This window comes from Xenopus tropicalis, chromosome 1, assembly GCF_000004195.4.
Source record: "Xenopus tropicalis strain Nigerian chromosome 1, UCB_Xtro_10.0, whole genome shotgun sequence".
Classification (NCBI taxonomy): domain Eukaryota; kingdom Metazoa; phylum Chordata; class Amphibia; order Anura; family Pipidae; genus Xenopus; species Xenopus tropicalis.
Window position 1 is genome coordinate 182,284,099 of NC_030677.2, and position 24,953 is coordinate 182,309,051.

Sequence of the window (24,953 nt, forward strand, 5' to 3'; positions counted from 1 at the left end):
TCTTTTCTGTTCAAGCCTCACTTCAGTGTCCACTTTTTGTTCAAGGCCCCTGTTGAAGGTCCAGCCTTTGAGCAGGGCCCTCTTTAGCTCATGAAATGAGTACAGATATAGGAAAATATAGGTGAATCAGTCATTGAGCCATAGTTTCTAGTGCATCTAGGACAGCAATTATATTTTCACCTCAGAGCAAGCTGACCTTCCAACTGGACTTTCAGGTATATCTAAGAAAGCAAATTGTCCCTAATTCTCACCCTAAGCTTCATACAGTAGACCCCACCCATGGGTGCCAGCCTCACAGTTCCTGTAATGAATATTTCAATGTGGGGGCCAGTAATCTAGGGTGCTGGTGCTGATTTTTTTTTTTTTTTTTAGAAAGTGCTCCTTTTTTCTAGAAAATGTTTATGAGCTTGCATATTGACATGAGGAGGGTCAATGAAAAGCAACTGGATTATTTTAGAAACAGTACATTATAAAAGAATTTCTATTAATAACATTTAAAAGAAGATTTTTTGTTCTCAGATGTAAAATCTTTTAATAATATACAGGTTTATGGGCACTCCCTTTAAAAATATGGTTTCGTTTAGGAGTCACTATAAAATACACTTATGGGACCCTTAATGGTAAATTTACATTTTTACGTTATATATCATCGCTATCCCGGCCAAGAATAAATGTAAAAAAAAAAAACTTAAAAGCATAAAATAGGGCAGCTACTCTCTGTTTCGGAGTGTCTTGCCTCACTGCGCTTTTTCAGCAGTTGGTCTCCCGGCATAGCAAATTCTACATGTTTCATACTTTCTCAAGAATGCCTTCTAGAGGCCCCTAATGGTATTTTATAGTGACTTCCATTAACCCATTATTGGTTACATCTTAAACTTCACCTCCCATAATGCACAGCGTATCACTTACTAACTTTGGCAGCCTTTAGTCCTGATTAAGTTAACCAGTGATACGCTGTGCATTATGGGAGGTGAAGTTTATGTGGATATGTAAACTTTAATCTCAAAAAAACTCCAAGGGTTCAGAGTTTAAGCACTAAAATAAACATAGAAAGGTTATTTTACATAAAAGGTGTTTGTGCCTTTAAAATATATATATATATTAGAAATGGTGCTCAGCGATGTAATTTTTGTCATATGAAATTTGTGTATTATAATAAATTATGTACCACCTGTAAAATATAAGGATATCAAAAATCACCAGTGAGTGCCATGTATAATAGAACTCGGCCTCGCTGACTTATAATATCCTTATATTTTACAACAGGAGGTACATTATATAATGTGTATATATATATATTGAGAGAGTAAGTGAGTGAGTGTGTGTGTGTTCAGGGGCCCCAACAGAAATACTCCTGGTTTGTCCAAACACTCATTTAGAAAGTGGTTGAGAAACATTTATTTTTACAGCAAAACACCAAAATATGACATAATAAAAATAGAAGATGTATGGCCTTGACAAAGTGCACATAAGAAAAGCATAAATGCTTAAATAAGTACAACCTGCTACTGATCAAAATACAACAGAAATATAAAATATCAAGGTTATCATCAGCTGGGAACAAGAGTAAACATATTGTCCATTATCTTATCTAAATTATTCTTAGCAATGTGCAAATAGCGAATTTCTCTTTATTCTACCTTGCATTGAAGTTCTTCTGTGTAGGCCAGGGATCCCCAACCTTTTATACCCGTGAGCCACATTCAAATGGAAAAAATGTTGGAAAGCAACACAAGCATGACAAAGATTCCTGAGGGTGCCAATGAAAGCTATAATTGGCTATTTGGTAGCCCCTATGTGGACTGGCAGCCTACAGAAGGCTCTGTTTGGCAATTACACTGGGTTTTTATGCAACCAAAACTTGCCTCCTAACCAGAAATAAAAAATAAGCACTTGCTTTGAGGCCACTGGGAGCAACATCCAAGGGGTTGGTGAGCAACATGGGAACACTGCTCTAGACATTTAAAATAACATAATTTAATTTATATACAATATATTAATGTAACTATTTTCCAGTTAAAGTCTGAAGATTAGACTGCCAACAATGTAACTTTTGCATTGGGCTTATTGTACCAGGTCTGGCATATTGCAGCTGTATAACCGTCTAACTGGTCCCCTCCATATGGTCATTCTGACCATCTGGTTTTGGCAGCAGTGAACATCTTCTGGGTTGCAACAGGTGCTCATTGTGAGTCATGTTATTGCAAATCTGAGCTTACCTGAATGAGAATAAAAATATATATTACATTTTAAAAATGTATTTGAAAAAATTGCATTGAAAAAAAATATATTTCTATATTTCAATATACTGGCCGAACTAGTTCACTATGCCTATTAGGTGCATATACTGTAAGCCTCTTTGGCAAGCAGCACTCTCAGAATTGTACAGCAAACATAAAAAATGTTTAATTGTAAGCTTTTTTAATTTACAGTTCTAGTATTTCTTCTATGTTTCAGTGTGCCCCACTCCAACTGGCTGTGCTTCATTCTCAGCAGCTGACTCGGAAGATTGTACACAGGCAAGCTTGGGTGATAATTCCTTGTGCAGTGAAGAAAATACGGTTTCAACAATCCTTTTAGACTCCTCCAATGATATGTTGCTCTCAGATGAATCGCCATATGTAGGACAAGTGCAATGGTCAGTTGTCAGTCTTGTATCTGAACTGTTTTGTTGTGAACTTTCTGCATGCAGATCTCCGTCAGTCTCACTCTTTGGGCTTGTTGCTGGATCTGCCTTCTCTTCCATAGTCCGTGCAAGCATATAGCTGACTTTCCGTTGATGTGCTAGTGCCTCTTCTTTATCGTTTAGCTGTGAAGTTCAAGTACAAAGCAGTGTTATTGGTGAGGTCATATGTAAAATATAGTTTAGAAACTGTGAAAGCTTATTCCCTATTATATCTAGAGATCCACCAAATGCCTATGCCTGAATCCTGTACAAAAGGTTTAACCGAAAACCACATTTGAATCCAAAGCCTAATTTGCATATTATAATTTGAGAAATTGCATCAATGGTAAGACAAAAATTGTCACATTTAGCTTAACAGAGCTTTACACAGCAGTCTAAAGATTAGATTTGGCACGGACAAACATTGGGAGGCTGATCATAATTGAAGTTTGAGAAAAAAAAGACAAAACGTGGGCATCTTTTTCTCGTTTTCTAGCTTTAAGATCTCAAACTGAATAATTAAATGTGCGTCTTTTTATGGGAAAAAAAAATCTGGCTCTGGCGAGAATCACAATAGCTGAAATGTTGTAGTAGACTGGAGATATAACGGTTTTAAAAAGAATATTCCTATTGACTTCTGTACAACTACACCAGCTTTTACTTGCTAAGTTTTCTGGGCACTTTTTGAGTTTCCTTTCCTTAATAAATCCCAACCATTCAAGGTTTCAGAAAATGTTGTTTTTTTTTACCACATTTATTAGTCTGCCCCATAGGAATCCCATAAGAAGTGCTACAATTCAGTTGAATACTTAAATACAGGGCTGTGGAGTCGGAGGGAATTTTGGGTACCTGGAGTCGGAATCGGCAAAAAATGAACCGACTCTGACTCCTACTAAATTAAAATGGGAATAAAAAATAAATAAATAAAGCAAGTTTAAATGTCCCAATTCACAAACAGTCATAATTAATTACTTCTCTGATATAAGAATAAAGCCCAATGCACACGTTGAGTGACCATGAAGCATGCTTTTCATTGACTGTATGAATGTATAAAATACATTAGCATATTAAAAACAGAGGAGTCGGAGTCGTGGAGTTGGAAGTATCAGAAACTGAGGAGTCGGAGAATTTATCTACCGACTCCACAGCCCTGCTTAAATATATCATATTCTTACGGTTACATCCTCATTTCAGGAGCTGGTCAAACTGGCATTTAACTAACTCTCCAAACCTTTGCTCATATGCACTGAAACTGATACCTATCCATACTGTATTGCGCTTTTCTGGCATAATCTAAGGACATTGTTAAAAAAAAAAAAAAAAACATAAAAAAGCAACACTTACCAAATCTATGAGTATCTTGAGGATTTCTTGGGGTTCATCTAAGCATTCTAGATTTTTACAGTCAGCAGGTGAAATTAGCATGCTCTTTAATTTTTGTCCTAAACCTTTGTAACCTTCTTTTGAAAACAGGTGTCCTAAAAAAAAAAAAGTACTATTGCATAGTATAGTGGCAACAGATTCCCGTATGTTCAACTTGAACAAAATTAGCTGTTGTGTTTAGCTCTGACATACTGCACTTTATAGATAATGCTCAATCATACATGCATCTTTGCCCCTGCGGAGCTTGTGGTTTCTCCATCAGTCTGCTGTAGAGGAAATAGAAGCAACTGATCCAAAGAGAAGCAAGCACAGGCAGAACATAAAAGCTCAATGGAAGTATCTTGGTAAAAAGGGGTGGAAATATGGCAAAAGAAGCAATTAACATATCAATATAGTTCCCTTATGTGTGGCACTAGCGACATTATATATAACACATGTAAATGTGGGCCAGAAAAGATTAAAATAATTACCGTTCTCTTTAAGGATCTTCCAGTTGGGTAACCTTTTGTTTCCCTTCTTACAGACCTTCTCCATATCATCTATCTGCAAACCCACATCATTTCTACGCTTCAACTGCTGCTCAAAGGCAATTCGGAAACCATCAGCCATAATGTATGCTTCCTCTTTACTTTTCTTCTCTGCTTCAAGCTGCCAAGCCAGAAAGACGAAACAATATAGTAGCATACACCATAGTGCATTACCAAAGAAATAAAAAAAAACAACAGATAACATATGTATGCCAGGCCATAAGGGATTTTGTCAGGTGATGTGCTACGTTACGATCATTGTTTTGTAGTTCCAAAAGGCCAGTGTGTCAGCACTGAGAAACTCTTTGGCCAGGAGCTGTCATAGACTAATGTCAGATGTGAAGTCTTCTCCAATAGCCAAGAAAGCAACAATACCACCCGTACCTAATGCCAGCTGAATGGCATCCACATGTCATGGGGTCATGCATTGTTTTCAACCCAAAATCCACTCAGTGTGCCCAGTGACAGGAGGGATCTATTAGTGTTTTGCTTGTCAGGAGAGAAAAGGCCACATCCAACATTAGCATCTTTCCCAAAATTGCATAACTTTAGGCTACTTGCTAGGTCTGCTTGCTATATCCAATTAAATATTCTTGTTTAATACAAACATAAATTATTTTAAATGTGTAAAGATAGGGGTGAGCAGTTAAATGCCTTGCCCCATGAAACATAAAACACTAATGCATGCAAGTGTACTAAGCAGCTATACGTACCTCCTTCCTGAGCTGAAGCAGCTGTTTGCGAGTAGCAGAAGACATTTTGGCACAGGGACAGGGTCCCCCATCACCGCAGGTACAGGCCCCAAGCACTGCAAGCTAATAAACACAAAAATCCCTTGGTATTACACCTTCCATAATCATTTGCCAAACCTCTGAATGGAAATTTTTGTGATGCAATGTACAGAAATCTTCCCTACCACTTAAAGCTAGTCACAGAGATTCCTGCAATATAAAACCTGCAGCAGAATGAGTGTAACATTACCAAATTCAAACATTATTCTGATTAACTGTAAATATATCTCAATAATTAGGTCTAATATAAATTACAGCACACAAGATTCTTGTATCTTGAAGTAATACTGCATTTGTATTTTAGGGCAATGAGTGAATAATTATTAACTGCAACAGAGCTGTGTTTGGAGCTTAAAGCTGCCCATACTCACACCGATATTATTGTACGAAACCTTGTTTATGGCGGCTTGAAGAGGCGACCAATATCGCAAAAGGCTGTGGATATCAGTCATCTCGTCGATCAGCCAGGTTAAAAGATTTTGATCGGGCGCCATTGAAGGTGCCGGAGCAAAATCTACATTCAGGGCTGAATCGGCAGGTAGAGGTAGAATTTCTATTGTTTCTACCTCCATATCTGATGATTCAGCCTTGAACATCAGTGGAGGGTGGGAACGATCTTTCGTGCGACTAATGGTCACACGAAATATCATTATTGCTACTTGTATGGCCACCTTTAGCCCCAGTTTCACTCATCAGTTATACACAAAGAGAAAGATAAGGAACTTCATTGCCTCCTATTATACCAGGGTAATCCAAACTGCAGCCTCCATGAATTATTCTCCCTTTGGGTATAATGTTGCACTTTTATGAGCAACAATCACCATTCTCTGAGCAGATGCAAAGAGTTGAATTTTCACTGGTTTTACATATCAAGCATTCTGTGCTGCAGTTTAACAAGAGCACGGTCTAAAAGCCACAGAATGTCATGAACACTTTTCTTCTGAAAATAAACTTTTGGCGCATGCTTCACATGTGTTTTGTTCTCAGATGGCATACAACATTTTTCTATCAAAGCTTTTAATATGCACACACCATTACATAATGCAAGGCCACCCAACCGGAGACCTTCCACTGCTGAAGAAGCACAATTAGCAGCCTATTTCCTCTCTATCTTGAATGAAAGTTGTGTGCACACTAATGTTCTGTACTAGTCACTTTCTATCCAGTTTTCTGTGCATGAACACCTTACAGCTAAGAGAATACATTGCAAATCCTAGAATTTGCACAATTAATACCAAAAGCAAAGAAAGGTGGGGGGAGAAGACCCATATTTCTGCTTCGAAAATACATTGCAAACCAACAGTTTTTAATTTAAGGGTGGCATACATATGTATATGCATATGTATAAGCTCACTTAACAAGTGGATCCTTATCCAGTTTGGGCACCAGCATGCTGGGTTAAATCAAGATGATCTGATCATTTACTCCCTATATACCACATAAACCCACTGATTTTATTCTCGCTCAACAGGATTTGTAACATTCTTGATAGTTATCTAGATCTAATATTGGTCAGACAAGTAATTGTGAGGGCCCCAATACATGAGCCAATAAGCCGCTGACTTCTCAATGGACAGAGTCACCAGTTTTACGGCCACATTAACACCCTGTTGACATGACTGGGAGCTGAACATGCCTCTCTCATTTGAGATATCTCTCTAATGTTGAATAACAGGGTAATAATAACACACTGTTGAAGCATTACACCCAGCATCCCTTTGATCATTCAGACAGCAGTTTTGCGAGATTGCGAGAGTGTGCGAGATTTTTTTTTTTTTGGTTAATGTACATCCTCATTTGTTTATTAATATTTATTTACCAACAGGTTCACATTCTGCCCGAAAAGAAAGAGCTGGGAAGTGAAGCCCTGTCTGTTTCTTGGCAGTCCAGGTCACCTGATTTGACAAGACGGTAGTCTTGCCTGTTGCCCCCAAGATTGGGCTAGGAACAGAGCAGGGACTTGGCCAGACTGCAAGAAGGGAAAGAACAAGTTGTGGAGATGGTGAAGACGGGGCTATAAACTTAAATTAGGTAAGCTGCTGACAAGGGGTAAAAGGACTCTGTCAGCTGTTATTTTCTTAATCCAAAGATGCTGACAGATGCTGTAAAATGCTGTGGCTAGTGCAGACAATTTCAAGGGGCAGTGAAGTAAAATGTATTAAATTTGTGATCTCTACACAGAAAAGGGTCCATGGGGTCTTCATAGCCTCACCTTAACATTGTTATAATAATATTGTCAGTTTCTAACTTACTTCAACTGCTGTGACATCCATTAAACTGGTTTTATTTAGAGACAGGTTGTCCTGAAATATTTTCTGCTGGTTTACATCGAGCATTGCAAGAAGTTCCTGGCACTGCTGATTTAGAACTGGAAAAAGCAAACAATGTGTTAAAAATGTACTGTAATTGCAATAATACTTAAGTGACAGATATTACAAGATTAAACCACAGAAACCCTAAGCCCAAACATCCGCAATAACATGGCATTTGTACCTTTTTTAATTAACAAAAATAAGTTAGGCAAGCAAGTGAGAGTTTGTTGGCAGTTATATAAACCTTATATTACATACTAAAATGCAAACCTGCTGAGCAGGAACATTATGGTCTGAAAGTGAAAAAATATTGAATTCATGTTGGACAAGGGTTAAACAGTACCTTAAGCAGGAGGCACTGTGCAGAGAGATGACAGTAGTAAGTGAGCTTTTTGCATAGAGGGTAGTATTTAGAACAACTAAGATTTGGGCAGTGATCAGTGTAGGATTTGAGAGTATGACAGTAGAGTTCAAATACACAAGCGAACACAAGTCATTTACTTGGGAAAAAGCACTAAAGAACACAAGAGTGCACAACTTAGTGCTGGTTAAGGGCGCACTCTTTCTTAACTCTGCACCTCGTGGTGGATAAAAAATATCTGGTGCAAAACATAGTGCCAGCAGGCATATTCCAGCCTTGTCCATACCTCCTGCTATAGGGCAGGCAGTAAGTACAAGGCCCTGTAAAGCCCAGCATCACCAACACAGGCAGAGACTGGAGCATAGAGACCTGCAGCAATTCAAGTTGGGGGCAAGTTGGCAAGCCTTAGTTGCAGACATCAACACACATTTACAGTACAAGCCTATAATGAGGGCTGTGCAAATTCCTATAAACCTTGCAACCCTTCCCCAAACACATGTAAAAACAGTACAATATATTCCATGCTTACTTGTATTCTCAGATTTCAGAGCCTTAATTTCATTTGTCCGTAACTCTAGACTTTCTTTCATTGTCACGTTTTCACAGAGCACTCTAAATAAAAAGTAATTATTTTCTTATTTTCTATTCAAATGCATGACAATATTATTAATATTATTCTTTACTCATATAGCGCTGACATGTTCTCGAGTTCTTTACAGAAATCATGATGCATCATTCAAAGCATTACCCAGCATCCCTGCCCCAGTGGAGCTGTAATCTCTATACCATTCACTCGCACTATGGTCAATTGTATCATGAAAAGGAGACCTGAAACCTACAAAAGTACAGGCTCAACATACAAACTATTTGCAAGTAGTGCACTTGCTGCAACACAGCAGTGCCTTAGGCATCAAATTAGATAAGAAGCTCTACAGGTGGGTACCCAGGTGGGCCTGAATACCTGTGCACAGCTCTGCTGTAATTAGGAGTACTTTAAAATAATAAGGCTAATGCCACACGCGGCGTAGGGCTGATTTTTTCGGCAAGCGGAAAAACGCTTGCTGAAAAATCAGCCCTACGCCTGCTACTTGTGCCTGCACCCGAATGAATGGAATACGCTCGGGTGCAGGCACATGTAGCCGATATACGCATGAAAACGCGAGAGAATGCAAAGTCTCGCGTTTTCATGCGTATATCGGGTACATGTGCCTGCACCCGAGCGTATCCCATTCATTCGGGTGCAGGCACAAGTAGGAGGCGTAGGGCTGAATTTTCGGCAAGCGTTTATCCGCTTGCCGAAAATTTCAGCCCTACGCTTCGTGTGGCATTAGCCTAAAGATAGCAACACTGTAGTTAAGCTGCAAGTTTGTCCCTTGGCTCTATATGTGAGTATTGTCCAAAAATAAACTAACTGGGCCACCTTTTCTGATTTTCTAAAAATTTACAGTTGATATGTTGCTATTCATAAAAGTTCTTGATATGGTCCCCACCACATCTAAAGGCTATTCTTTCTGTAAAAAAAGGGGAGATTTTTTTTTAGGTTGTCTCTCTCAAACTTTATGGTACTAACATGGCTACAACTAGTAGATACAACATGAATATCTTTAATTGTTTCTATTAAAGGCCTGCTTTACTTTCTTTTTTTTTAAATGTACATAAAAAAGTCTTTGAACCTTTCAAAGCATATAAGGTTTTTTAGAGCTCCGACTTCTTCTGGACAGGGCAGCACATAATAATATGTGAGAAAAGGTAATTTCATCAGTAGAATAAGGTGGTCAACTTAAACAAAAAGCTGAAAACCAGTTTAAATAACATGAAATGTCGTTTTTCTGTTTTGCAAAATGTCAGATAAGGCTCTAAATCATATCTTTACACTGGAAATGTTTTGTTGCTGTCACTATATTTGCTAAAAGTGTTTAGTAAACATCCACTACAGTGTGGTGATCTTTTTATTGCAAAGTTCCTCTTTAAGGGTGAAGACACAAGGAGCTACTAGTAGCAGTTCCTGTCACGGCTACTATAACAGACAATGCTGATCATTTACTGAAAATCATCTCTACGTGTGTTTTCGCAGAGGCAATTCTCAGTATTGTCTATGGCAGGGTATTTTCTGCCATTTAGTAGCCATAAAAAAGTAGCTGCTACTAAGTAGCTCTGTGTGTCTTCACCCTAAGAGAAACATACACAGAAAAAGGATATCTATCTGAACAGGAATTGATTTTTGCTTTCAATCTTTTAACTACAGTGTGCCAAGGAAACACCCATTAGCGTATTTTAAACAGCCTGCTGTTTCCATGGTCAAAGTCTAACCATGTTTACTCACACCTTTCCCATAGTGTGAAACAAAAGTACTGGAACACAGCCTTACATACCGCTCATACTTTTCTTTCCAAGTTTCTTCCATGTTTTTAAGTCTGACCTGATCAAACTGAATTTCCCATTCCAAAACACTGATCTCCTAGGGAAGAGCAGAAACACAGAAGATCTGTAAAAAATCTCAATTGTTTGGGCCTCTTGTAAAGTCCCATACTGAAGCATAAAACAGTGGTTTCATACGCTCAAGGCTTTATCTTTAGCTCAGGACAATCAATGTACAGATATTGGATCCCTTATCCAGAAAGCTCTGAATTACAGGAAGGCTATCTCCAATAGAGTCCATTTTAAGCAGATAATGTCTATGACTATGAAGAGTTTTATTTACTCAGATCATGATATACAGTATCTAGTAGAAATAATTCTAAAGCAACTGGCCTGAAAATGTTTTATTGCTTATCCCAGCAGTTGAACTGAAGAAAGCTGCTTGGATAAGTGGAGAAATGTTTTTTTAAAAAAAGTCCAGTTGCTTTAGACTTATTTCACCTACACACAGATAATTTTAGTGATTTGATATTGGTGCCAAAACAATCCTATTGGGTTTATTTCATGTTGAAATTAGTTTTAGCAGACCTAAGAAATGGTGATCCAAATTACAGAATGATCCCGTATCTGAAAAACCTCAGATCCCAAGCATTCCAAATAATAGATCCTATACCTGATATTATTTTAGCAATCAGAGACCTATCACCTTTACACAGGTCCAACGTGTCATGGATGGGTATGCTAAAATTAAGCGTAAGTAATTATAATCATTCAAGGATCCTATCCAGTATACTGATTTAGATGTGTTTATTTTAAATTAGGCCTCCTAAAATGTCCTCACTGGTCCTGTACACCGTTAATTCAGGCCACAAGCCAGCATGGACCTATTATTCAGATGTGCCATAGCCAGACTCCACAGCACATGGGTCCTACGCAGTGCCACATGGAAGCCAGTGATGACTTAGCCGCTAGTAGAAAAACCCTGCTGTGTATTTATTCATGCCGCACCTTGGCAGGACACAGCTGTTCCCTCTGTGTGCATAATACTGTTAAAGGCACACAGTGCTGATAAAAACATAACCCCATGCAGCATTGCAGTGTGAATTCTAATTGTGCTGATTTTGTAATGATTGGTGAAAGAATCATAGTTCTCATACTTCTCATTTTTCCCTGATTTCTTATAAAAAGCTTGTGCCCCAACTCCTCCTTTTGGAGTGCCCCTAAAGTGGTGAACCCCCAATCAGTGGCTCGAGAGCAACATGTTTCACCTTAGCCCCTTGCACGTTGTGCTCAGTGGCCTCAAACCAGGTACCGGTATGGGATCCCTTATCCAGAACCCCGTTATCCAGAAAGCTCAGAATTATGGAAAGCCCGTCTCCCATAGACTCCATTTTAATGAAATAATTCAGATTTTTTTAAATTGATTTTCTTTTTCTCTGTAATACTAAAACAGTGCCCTGTATTTGATACCAGCTAAGATATAATTAATCCTTATTGGATGCAAAACAATCCTATTGGGTTTATTAATGTTTTACAGATTTTTTAGTAGACTTAAGTTATGGAGATTTAAAATATGGAAAGACCCCTTATCCGGATTACCCTTGGAGTTTTGGTTGAATAAAAACAAGCTTTACTACCAAATAAAGCCCCCTGTAAGTTGATAGGGTACATAGAGGCTTCCTAATAGCCAATCTTAGCCCTCCATTAATTTTTATGTGTTGCTCTCCAAGACTTTTTACATCTGACTGTGGCTCCTGAATAAGAAAGGTTGGGGACCCCTGCCCTAAAACCTTGTTGGGCCCAGGGGCTTTTTGCCACCCCTGGTTACTGGCTGCTCAGTGCCACCTGAGGTTGTTACCTTGAGCGACCCTGGGTAGGCCAGCACCTTCAAACATTAGCTAAAGGCAGAAGTTGCCCATGCGAAATAGAATGTATAAGTGCTCATAAGTGCAGACGCCATTAGTAATTAGGTAGCCTCCTCATTGGCTAACACATCTGTTAGGCTTTTATCTTCATTAATTTATATACAAGGTAAAAGTAAGAAATACCACAAGAGGTGATTTGTATAGCTAGACATCTCTACAGCCCAACAATAGTAAATTGGCATAAACCATTTATTTCAAAAAGCACATATTGTTTATGATTTTTCTGCCCATCTTAATTTTAAGGTGTAAGGCAAACATTGCCTAAATAGCAATGGCCCCTGTTGTGTGTTGATTTCGGCTTTGGTCTGCAAGTCACCAACAGGAAGCAAAGCTAGCCCCACTCCAAGAGTGACTATTGCCAGAAAATTGTACCCTCTGTCCTGCATGTCACTGGCACAAAGAAACTTGTGGTTCGGCTGTTCCACAGAAAACAGCCTATGCATTATCTCACCTTTTCCAAAGTTCTCCGTTCCTGCTCAGCCTTTTGAAGCATTTCTTTTGTGTGACTTGTGGCTTTATCAAGCATAGCCTGAGAAAGAAAACATTTTCAATGCAGAGATCAGAGTGGTGCCTTGCATTTATCAGATATCAGGGAGAGTTCAACAAAAGATTGATATTAGGACTACATTCACACGGACAGGCAGAATCTCAGGCAACAAGTGCCCACGTCTGACATTGCTCTTACCAATGTTCCCTGTGTGAAGAAATCTGTGACCAATGCAACGTGATATTTAGCCTAAGTACACTGTAATCTTAAGACTAAACATTACTTTTAAAGGGGAATGTTTGCTATTGCAAAAAATCAACTAAACTGTAGTAGATATATATTCCCTATTTTTCTTACAGCTGTTTAAATATTTAATGGTTTATCTGTGAATTTTTTAACCTATCCTTTTTTCATGCTCCAACCAACACATTCATGTTGTGAGTCTCTGGCAGATTTCCCCTGCTCTTACTGGCTGATCTCAGCATGAAGACGTTTTGGGGGTTTTAACCTAGAAGCAAGTAAACAAGTAAGCTGCAGTTAAAATTCAGTCCCTTTGTCAAATGTATAATGAAGCAGTAGAATTCTTAATAAATCAGATAAAAGTGAGTGTAGGACTGGCCAGACTGGGGATGGCTTTGACATAGCTGGCCAGCTTGAATATATTGCAATATATGGACAAACAATCCTTGTTTTGTTTAAAAAGGAGAACATTATTTGGTAGCTTAATGCACAGATTGTCTTAACCCCCTATATATACACTGACAATTGGTGAATGCAGAGGACCCCTGCAGTACTCTAACGTGCAATAAGGAAAAATCAGGTCCATTCAAAATTTCAGTTTACAAGGTGATGCAACATTAACAGACTTTTCATTCTCAGATATATTTGGTGTGACTGTATTATTTAAATTATGGGAGGAATACTACATGTTAATATTTACACAGCCCATTTTTGCCTTTAGTTGTCTGTCACATAGGGCCACATAGCAGCTCCTACATACAACCATTTTATGTTTGAGATCTGCCCCCGTGTCTCAGACACTCTCATGCTGAAGGAGGGATATACAAGGGCTTATTTAGTCCCATTCATCAAGCTCAAATCAGCAGACCAGCTTGCTATACTCTATGAAAGAGCTGCCCAAAAGCTGCTCCCTTCAAATAACAGGAGGAATACTTTTCCTTTAGAGTGGTCATACCATTCCTTTAATGGAATAGTTTCAATGACGTAGGAAGCTACAGAATCCAGGTGAATAGAATTAAATACCAGAGAAACTGGTTAAACCAGATGTATGAACTATGGTCTATCCCTAACATTTACAAAGAAAGCAACATATGCAATTATACCCATTTGGCCAATAAGGTTTTATTGAGTAACTTTATTTTTCTCCTGTGACTTTTCAGTAATTAGGATTCAGGGTATTGCTGAAAGTTAAATGGTTAAATGGAATTTTTTCATCACCAGGGCAAATAACTAAACACATAGCAAGAAAATGTAAGTCGCATTGGGAGAATCATAGGTGTGTCTTGGGTGTGCCTCTCCATAGGGCTCAAGCATCATACCCAGCATGGCTTCCCTCATGATTTAATAGCTGTTAAAGCCAGAACATGGTATATAATGTACTAGACACCAATGGTTATACAGTAATTAGAGTACTGCGGAAATCTATAATGCATACCATACATAAAGTGAAGGCAATCTCTGTTGCATGCATGAAACACTTGGTCATGGCGCAGTTTAGGATAATTTTTAAATACATGACAAGCATGTGTGTCAGCAGTGGGAACACTGAGCTAACTGAGGCCAGAACCTAGCAGCAAGTGATCTCTCACTGCAAATCTGTAGTTTGTCAGGCAAACAGGGAAAGGTTTGCCATGCTGCTATGGAGAACCAAACGTTAGCAGTAATAACAGAAGTGCCTTCTTTCACCCCCATTTTATCCAGTCAGTAAACATAAACACTCACCATGCTTTGTAACAGCTTTAGTGCTTCATCTTTTCCATTAAGTTGCCTCTGCGATGCCTCAAGTTCTATTCTTAAAAAATCTACCTCCTAAAAAGTAAATAATGATATTACTTAAGATTTTTTCCCCAAGACTATAAAGGAAAACTTTGTTCCAACTGTTGATATTTTTAGAATAAGAAATTTAGAGCACAATCAAAATCACTGAGGAGTGAAGGAAAAGATCCAATTCTGTGCTTTTTGTCATCTATCAGCTGAGCTGGAAAATGCTCAAGGACAGTCCCTGTGGAATCGCACCATGTGCGGCTACCCTTATGGCAAACTTTTGCTACAGATAACAACACCCAAGGAGACTGCTCCAATTACGTTGTTATGTAAAAGAAAGAAACACATGTAAACCATGCAAGCAGTGAGTGCTAATTAAAGTTAAGGAATTAGTCCTGAAACTGAAGAATGTTGGGTGCTATTAGAGATTCATCAATAATCTGATTAATTAAACTATGATCTGCCACAAATTGTGAGTGGCAGTGTCACATCATAGTGTGCGGATACTTTTTTCTTTTTGGAAAATAAAGCAAAATGTTTATGACAGCATATTAGTGGGGAAGTTACACAAACACAACACATGGAGACACATTACTAACTTCTGTTAATTCTTGAACCTGCTGCCTCAGATCTTCACTGGACACTTCCAAATTTGCATCTGTACACAGAAACATTAATTACATGTGAAGTAAGATACAGAAAAGTTTTAGGCACAGTAGCCCATTGATGCTTTTATAGCAAATATTTGATACTATGAGCAGAGTCCTTCTGGGAACATTCCGGGTAGGACCTGGTACTGCTGAGCCTCGCTCACTGCCCTTTGCTATACTACTCCTTTGCCACCACCACTGATGTGCAATCCCTTCCATAATGCCTCTCTTTCTTCTGGGCCCACCTCCCTGCTGGGCCCCAGGGCCCCACCGACCAAGCTCTGCCATACATACCATATGGCATGAATACTGTAAAACATCACTGTGCATTCCCCTGTGGAACGCATGGCCATCTTTAATCTTTATGCTTGACCCAGCTTCCTTCATTCTTCCCCTTGTTCTTCATTGTGGCCCAGACGACCTCCCTGCATCTCTCTGCCACTGGATGCCAGGGATTCAGAGAATACTAGGTACCATGGAGACTTGGAGAGCAGAAGCGGAGAAAGAGGTGGATATAAGATGAAGCAGAGAGAAAGGAAAAAAAGATATAAGAAGAGGTGTTTAATATATAAGAAACTGAGAGTAAACATGGAGAGCAGAAGGAAAACGTAGAACAGAGAAGTTTCCAGAAAAGAGCGAAGGTTGGAAAAAGAAAAGTTGGAAGAAAGGGAAGTGGATAGGAAGAAATAAAGAGAAGAAATAAAAAAGATAAGAAGAGTGAATTGTATAGAAGGGCTGAGAGAAAGGCAAGCAGAAAGGCAGGTAGGTAGGCACAAGAAACTGCTTTATTGTTATTTGTTATCCCTTAAGACATAGGGGCAGAAGTCACAAAATTATTTTTGTACCTAAATCATTCATCATTTAGCACTGGCTCTTCTTTGCAAAGTCTTTTTGTTTTTTTTGTCTATTTTCTCTAATCTGCACCCTGTTCATTAAATTCTAGGAGACATGGTGTCTGCCTGTCAATACTTACATAGGGTAAAAACCTTGAAGTGTGCATTTTTTGCAGAAACCAGCCCCATGTGAGTATTGCTAGACAGATGTCTGCCTTACTGAACAGTGCGGATCGGTGCAGATTGGCAGTTTTGCCACGAGATGCGTGTAACATAAGTCTTAGTAGCCATATGTAGCCTGATGTGCCATATCTGCAAGTGTAGAATGCATTGGCAGATTACCAATAGATGTGGTTCTCACAAAAAATCTTGCAAAAAGTAGACATGGTGCAGTAGCCTCCTAACTGCTGGTCAGGGTATAAAATATGCAATAATATAGATAACGTAAGACCACATATGTGGAGTAATCTGTGTTTAACCCATTAATTGGCCATAGCCAAAAATACTAGACTCTCCCTCAGAAAAATAATTGCCTTCAATGGACTGTGGAAGTGCTTAGTCTAATGATAAAAGAGAGATTGCAGGCATTATTTACTAACGTAAGTGCTAAATTGCACAAGTTCCGTTGCCTAAAGGAACCAATTAGCAATTTACCACCTATTTATTTATTTACATTTATAATGGCTAACATATTCTGCAGCACCTATGTTTGTAAATAACCCCAAGAAAACAATTATTTTCCATGCTAGATGTCTACTTGTGTACAGCACTAAGAATGTGCACAAATAGCCAGTCCTGTAACTTTAATAAATGCTAGCTCAAAGATTTATTGACCATAGCATGGTAATTGCTATGTACACGGCACAAGTAGAATAAGCAAAACCCTATGAGAAGAAAAGCCATGTTTAGTCATATTTAGAAAGTCCAGAGTTCTTAAACTATCCTAGGTCGATTCAGTATGCATTATGTCATGGTCCAAAAAAGACCTCAGGCACAGTAATTAGTTTCTATTACAGCATGGATTGGCCTTACACAAGTAATGAAATATTATATTCCCTTACATACAAAATGAATAGATATATATATGTGGCAGTCAGAATATAATATGCATCAACAAAATATAGTGTTGTCTCACCAAACACATGTTGTAAAACACACTCTCCCTATCCAGGATTCTAAAGAGACACTAGCACAATGCAGTATAGATGTATAAATTAGAGGCTTAGCTTCTCCACATTGGGTTCCTGTCTAACTGGTTGTAAGACCAGCATTAGGGCGGGATAGAAAGCCCTTTTAATAAGTGCTCCTTGCTCATCTATTCATACAAGCAAAAAAGGCTTGGGATTGCAGTTGATCTTTCTGCAACATTAATAAGGCTAATAACTATTAGGGAAGAAACAGGGAACACAGGGGATAACCATCAAAGGTCATCCAACTTTAAAATAAAATCAATATATTCACTATTATATACACTATACCATACATACAGAAAAAATGGATAACTTGGAATTTTGAAAAACTAAGAAAACATCACTTACCTATACTGTTCTTTCTGCATCGTGAGTATCCTACATGCCCAAACTTATGGGTGGTCTTGGCCTCAGAGGCATTGTTTCTTAACACAGAACAACTTGCTGTTCCAGAATCTTCCCCCTTCTTCACAAGCTGATAGTGACCATGATTGTCTGACACCCTTCTTATTTTAAATGTTTCTGCCATGGCATCCACTGATCCGTCATATAGGCCTCCCGGCTTTCTCCCAAAACCTTCCCCTAAGTCTCCCCCGGCCATAAAGTCTTCTTCCTCCTCAGAATGGCAGACTCTCCCTGCAGAAAGTGCATCGCTCATAGTCACACGCAAATGCAGTCCAACGCAATTACCTGTAAAGAATTAAAGGTAAGTAATACTGTTTGAGGTGACACATTTCTGTCATTACAGTAACAATTTCTACGTTTACCCACCAGTAAACAGCAGCAGCAGAATCATCATTAAAGGGGACATATACCATAAATTTTTACAATGCACTAAACCACGTAAAAAAGAAGTAAGTGCTTTTATTTTACTACCTTTGGGTTCAAATATGGGTTCATATAATGACAGTTTTAGAAGGTAAAATGCTTTCAAAACATAATTTTTCTGCATCATTTCACATTTTGAGGGAGGATGAATATTATAACTGAATTTGAACTTTATGTAAAATGTCTCCTTTAATACAATAGTATAAAGCAAACAATAACAGCCCTTGCCCGTGCTGGCAGTATCTGAAGTAAGCACTAAAAATGTCTGTTTTGTATTTGCAGTCTCACATTTTAACAGTCTGCTTTCCCTTTACAAATAGATGGACACTAGTAAATATCACTGATTACTGGTTTCATTAAAAATGATTGTGGTAAATCTAAAAACATTTTGCCTGATGAATGAAAATGGAATTCTAAGCAGCTTTTCAATATACATTGATTTAAAAAATCCAGTGGAGTTCAGTTAATTGTAAATGTAATTGCAACTGAAATCAGTTTTTTCTCTCCATTTATACATTGCTGGTTTTGTTTTCTTTTCAGAGGTCTGTTAATCAGCTGGCTTCAAAAGTCACAACAAGCACTGCAGGCAATAGAAAGGGACATACAGATTCCACGTTCAATGGCAGTTATATTTACAATTACATTTTAATTTTCTAATAAATGTACAGTGGAATGCTGATTATCTTTCATTAGCAAAAGTGTTGGAATTACATCCTCTTTAAGTGCTCTCTTACTTATGTCCTACTCCCTGGCTCTGTATACACAGAAATGTGATGTGCCCTTTATGGTGAATAACAGTTTGTTGTTATTAGACAGACAGATCTGTACTTCTGGTATTTTTCTAGTTAGTAACTTCACCCACACATTCAGACTGGCGGGCTTATTCACCATACTTTCCACTTCTCTCCTGCTGCCCAACTCTGCCCACCCATACACCGGCTAAATTTGTCTCAGAATCCATTTATAGACTGATGCCACATCCAAAATATTTACTCAGAAATTAGAAATTAAGATTCGCACTTGCGGTCCTACAACCCCTACAAAATCGAAAAGGCCTAAAACATTTAAAAGAAAACATACTGCTTCTGCATAAATGTTATTTTCCATTTCTATTACACTAAATATACAGAATGGTATAACCCCAAAGCAGACTATCTACACAAAAATATGTCTCTTCTTATTTATGTTTGTGCATATATATGTTTTGCTAAATTGAACACGTGTAATTGCCAGCAGCTACTAATCATGTCTTTGCTTTCATTTTACAAGTCATAAGATAAATATAATATGAGCTGCCATACTGCCACACAATAGAGGCACATTTGAACTGCAATAACTGCCACAGCTCTAGTTTAAAAAAAAACAAAACAAAACTTGCCTGTTACTCTCTATAAAACGTTCCTATAATTGTCTATAAAGTAGGTCATACATGAAAGCACAGTTCCACTCTGACAAAGAATAAAAATGTTATTTTACAATGCAAAAGTCATTATATTAAATTATATATATTTTTGGAACAAATATTCTAGAAAAACTGAGTTGTTGGAACTTTTAGCAAATTCTGTGTAGTGTTTTCTTGTTCTATTCTGTGTGTCCCAGAGGCAGGGAATTGTGTAGTATCATACTTTGTGCTTACGGCAGGCAAAGGTGGCTTCCCTAATCATAACAAAACACAGCTTAACCAGGAAATACAGGGATTTCCTCTAAACCGCCAGATTGTGTTCCCTGCTGTTTACTCTGCAATAAGGGAAATCAGATCCATAAGCAACTGTATATACTTTGCTCTTGGACCTGGAAGTATCAGCAGAAATACATAAAGCATATCCATAACTATACAGTCTGATTATACAGTGCAGTATATAGGAAGCAGAAAGGTATATACAGAGTTCTGTGACAGTGTGGTATAAAAGAAGCAGAAAGGTATATACAGAGTTCTGTGACAGTTACATAGTTACATAGGGTGGAAAAAAGACCAGTGTCCATCAAGTTCAACCCATCCAAGTAAACCCAGCACACTTAACCCACACCTACCAATCTATACACTCACATACATACACTATATATACAACCACTAGTACTAACTGTAGATATTAGTATCACAATAGCCTTGGATATTCTGATTGATCAAGAACTCATCCAGGCCCCTCTTAAAGGCATTAACAGAGTCTGCCATTACCACATCACTAGGAAGGGCATTCCACAACCTCACTGCCCTCACCGTGAAAAACCACCTACGCTGCTTCAAATGGAAGCTCCTTTCCTCTAATCTAAAGGGGTGACCTCTGGTGCGCGGATTGTTTTTATGGGAAAAAAGAACATCCCCCAACTGCCTATAATCCCCTCTAATGTACTTGTACAGAGTAATCATGTCCCCTCGCAAGCGCCTCTTTTCCAGAGAGAACAACCCCAACCTCGACAGTCTCACCTCATAGTTTAAATCTTCCATCCCCTTAACCAGTTTAGTTGCACGTCTCTGCACTTTCTCCAGCTCATTAATATCCCTCTTAAGGACTGGAGCCCAAAACTGCACTGCATACAGTGCGGTATAAAGGAAGCAGAAAGTTATATAGTTACATAGGGTGGAAAAAAGACCAGTGTCCATCAAGTTCAACCCATCCAAGTAAACCCAGCACACTTAACCCACACCTACCAATCTATACACTCACATACATACACTATATATACAACCACTAGTACTAACTGTAGATATTAGTATCACAATAGCCTTGGATATTCTGATTGATCAAGAACTCATCCAGGCCCCTCTTAAAGGCATTAACAGAGTCTGCCATTACCACATCACTAGGAAGGGCATTCCCCAACCTCACTGCCCTCACCGTGAAAAACCACCTACGCTGCTTCAAATGGAAGCTCTGTTCCTCTAATCTAAAGGGGTAACCTCTGGTGCGCTGATTGTTTTTATGGCAAAAAAAGAACATCCCCCATCTGCCTATAATCCCCTCTAATGTACTTGTACAGAGTTATCATGTCCCCTCGCAAGCGCCTCTTTTTCAGAGAAAACAACCCCAACCTCGACAGTCTCACCTCATAGTTTAAATCTTCCATCCCCTTTACCAGTTTAGTTGCACGTCTCTGCACTCTCTCCAGCTCATTAATATCCTTCTTAAAGGGACAGTAACACCAAAAAATGAAAGTGTATAAAAGTAATTACTATATAATGAAATGCTGCCCTGCACTGGTACAACTGGTGTGTTTTCATTAGAAAGACTACTATAGTTTATATAATAAAGCTTCTGTGTAACCATGGGGGCAGCCATTTACAGGAGAAAAGGCACACATTACTTAGCAGATAACAAATAAAACCCCATTATATTCTACAAAGCTTATCTGTTATCTGCTATGTGCCTGTGCCTTTTCTCCTATTTCCCAGCTTCAATGGCTGCCCCCGTGTTGACACAGCAGCTCATTTATATAAACTATAGTAGGGTTTCTGTTGCAAACTTACCAGTTTTACCAGTGCAGGGCAACTGTACATTATATTTTAATTATTTTAAAACACTTTCATTTTTTGGTGTTACTGTTCCTTTAAGGACTGGAGCCCAAAACTGCACCGCATACTCAAGGTGAGGCCTTACCAGGGACCTATAAAGGGGCAAAATTATGTTCTCATCCCTTGAGTCAATGCCCTTTTTTATACAAGACAGCACTTTATTTGCTGTAGTAGCCACAGAATGACACTGCCTGGAATTAGACAACTTGTTATCTACAAAAACCCCTAGATCCTTCTCCATTAAGGATACCCCCAACACACTACCATTCAGTAGATAGTTCGCGTTTATATTATATATACAGAGTTCTGTGACAGCGCAGTATATAAGAAGCAGAAAGGTATATACAGAGTTCTGGGACAGTGGGTATATAAGAAGCAGAAAGGTATATACAGAGTTCTGGGACAGTGCGGTATATAAGAAGCAGAAAGGTATATACAGAGTTCTGGGACAGTGCGGTATATAAGAAGCAGAAAGGTATATACAGAGTTCTGTGACAGTGTGGTATATAAGAAGCAGAAAGGTATATACAGAGTTCTGGGACAGTGCGGTATATAAGAAGCAGAAAGGTATATACAGAGTTCTGGGACAGTGCGGTATATAAGAAGCAGAAAGGTATATACAGAGTTCTGGGACAGTGCGGTATATAAGAAGCAGAAAGGTATATACAGAGTTCTGGGACAGTGCGGTATATAAGAAACAGAAAGGTATATACAGAGTTCTGGGACAGTGCGGTATATAAGAAGCAGAAAGGTATATACAGAGTTCTGGGACAGTGCGGTATATAAGAAGCGGAAGAGCAGTCTGCGTCTATGCAATAAGGGCCATAGGAGAATGCAGCTTGTTAGATAGTAGAGTGTGTGCGATGGGAGGAAGCGCATTTCCCACCTGAGCTGCCCGGGATCTCCCAGCTGCCACCACTTGTGATTTCCTGCCTATCGGCCGAGCAGCTCCGCAGCCTGAGAGCCCAGCGTTACTAAGCGCTCCCTGTACTTCGTGGAAACCCGGCCGTGAGAGCAGGAACAAGGAATTACCGGAAACACTTTTGCTCGGTGCCCCCAGCTATAGTGTGCAAAGCCTGTTCCCAGCCGGTACCTGCAGCCCTTGCCCCTCCCTGTTCCACCCTGACTGACCTTCCTCCCCACACACAGACGTGGCCGCGCTGCTCTCCGTCACACAGGGCCCGGAATGAGGGCGGGGTCGGCTCCGAGCCTCTACAGCAGCTGCTACTTACCTGTGCGCTCTCTTCTTGCTCCATTAGTGCTGCAGCTCTTTTCAGCGACTTTATAAGTCACCTTAAATGGGTTATTTAGAGTTCAGTTATTGGCCAGGCATAGGCAATGTTTGGTAGTTTAGGTGTTACAGAGAACTACAAATCCCATAAGCCCTACATCAGTTTATTTACCAAGGGAATTATGGCATTCGTGGTACTGAAATGTCCAAGCCATTAAGTTTGTTTGTTTTTTTTTTATTTTTTATTTTGTCTTTAAGTTTCATTTAAATGTAGGAGATATTTCCTTTGCTTTGTGAAATCTGTGGTTTATTTAAAAAGCAGAATTTGTAGAGATGTGTGTTGTAGGAAAGCACCGAACCCACTTTTTTGGGTTCTGCCAAATCCCAAACCAAATCCTTATAATTAAGATCAGGAAGGGTTAAAAATGTGAAATTTCCCCCTACCATTTAACCCTTCTGAACACTAATTAGCATATACTATTTTAGATTCGGTTCGCCGGGACCATGGATTTGGCCGAAACGGAATCCTTCAAAAAAAAAAAAAAAAAAAAAAAAAGGCTGGATTCGGCCCGAATCTTTAACCAAATCCAGGTTTGGGAAGGCTTAGCCTCCCCTCGCCTTATTGAAATCCGCCTATGATGAGACCTGTTATCCTGGACCTGGAGTTTTCCAGATAAGTCTACTACATTTTATCATAGTTCAAGTAGTTTTTCATTATTACAGAGGAAAAGGAAATAGTTTTAAACAGGGTACCCTGTATTCTGGGGTCACTAAATGCTACAGGCAGACATACTACAAGATAATCAGCCTTCTAGTATGTCTGCCTGTAACATTCATACTAAAAGGCTGATTATCTTGGCCTTTTGAAGCAAACTGGAGACAAGTTTAGAAATGCTGTTTTGCTCTGCACTAGATTAACTATATGACTCATTATTTAGTAATAAAACCAAACATTTTGTTTTTGCTTTGTTTCTTGTTCATTTACATGGCAAAAGGCACTGAAGGGTGAATCCATCCTGTCATCAAAAGATGACACCAGCTTATAAAAAAATGGATCTTTCCCAACTTGCCCCATCGTATTTCCTGTCCTTGTTTTGGACAATCTGCAATCCAGTAAGCTTCTCGTTCTCACTTACTGTTGTAGCCCTTGGGTTCCTGCCTGTGTTAGAGCCCTTATCAGGCCATGGCCTACCCTTACCACTAGCAATGTAAATGTATGGCCATCCTACAGATATTGTTACTATGGGTAACTGTTGCAATTTAGCGCCTATGTTAGTAAGCCTGCTCCCAGGTCTGTTTTATATAAAGTGAAAACTTTCATGCCATTGTACATAGGCAAGGGTGTATTTACACTTTTAAGTAAATATGCAATGTCTTGCAAAAATACACTTTACATAATGAAGCAAATAAGGAGAAAATTCACATTTTAGTTAATATGCGTCCTTGTGTCTTGTACCCCTTATCCTTCTAGATTGTAAGGTCCTTTGGGCTGCAGAATATGTCGGCACCGTATAGATCTGTCATAATATTAATAATGGCAAAACAATAGCAAAGCAAGAAAGGTCTGAGCAGGTCACTCATAAGATCCATCAGCAGACATTTATGGATGGATAATGCCTACAAGGGAAGGAGCATCTTGTCTGGTTTTGTAAGAGTCTTTCCCCCGTGGAGGTTGTTCCTTTGGGCTACTTGCAACATAATAAAATATGACATTTTAAAAGAGAATAATTTGTGATTGTAACATCTGTGCCAGTATTAAATAACAAAATATGATCAATCCAAATGTTTCATTTTCAGTACAATCAGTGACCTGACTGAGACAGGCACATTCTGTTAGCATGAATAGTATACACCTTAAATTTCCATGCTGCCCTGTAGCATTTTGGTACAGCTACAA

The 24,953-nt window shown here is 38.9% G+C and overlaps 1 protein-coding gene across 4 annotated transcripts; it reads right to left on the bottom strand.

The window, feature by feature from the left end:
* Positions 1–1,380: 1,380 nt before the first annotated feature.
* ccdc125 (coiled-coil domain containing 125) lies at positions 1,381–23,056 on the bottom strand. Of its 4 annotated transcripts, none has more exons than XM_012957023.3 (12): positions 22,957–23,056; positions 17,835–18,176; positions 15,413–15,471; positions 14,772–14,858; positions 12,774–12,851; positions 10,412–10,497; positions 8,569–8,651; positions 7,619–7,734; positions 5,289–5,390; positions 4,519–4,696; positions 4,010–4,143; positions 1,381–2,809 (listed from the first exon to the last, which is right to left on the bottom strand). In XM_012957023.3, exons 2-12 carry the CDS (start codon positions 18,142–18,144, stop codon positions 2,447–2,449), a joined length of 1,596 nt encoding a protein of 531 aa, XP_012812477.1. In that variant the 5' UTR covers positions 18,145–18,176; positions 22,957–23,056; the 3' UTR covers positions 1,381–2,446.
* Between the last annotated feature and the right edge of the window lie 1,897 nt (positions 23,057–24,953).

What these genes read in the sequence shown, in the direction of transcription:
- ccdc125 (XM_012957023.3), bottom strand. Translation starts at nt 18,144, where the DNA reads ATGAGCGATGCACTTTCTGCAGGGAGAGTCTGCCATTCTGAGGAGGAA. An exon ending in TGGAAAGAAAAGTATGAGCG is followed by an intron (nt 8,652 to 10,411) that starts GTATGTAAGGCT and finishes CTTTTTATTTAG; the next exon opens with AGTGCTCTGTGAAAACGTGA. An exon ending in TCTGAAATCTGAGAATACAA is followed by an intron (nt 7,735 to 8,568) that starts GTAAGCATGGAA and finishes TGCTTTTTCCAG; the next exon opens with TTCTAAATCAGCAGTGCCAG.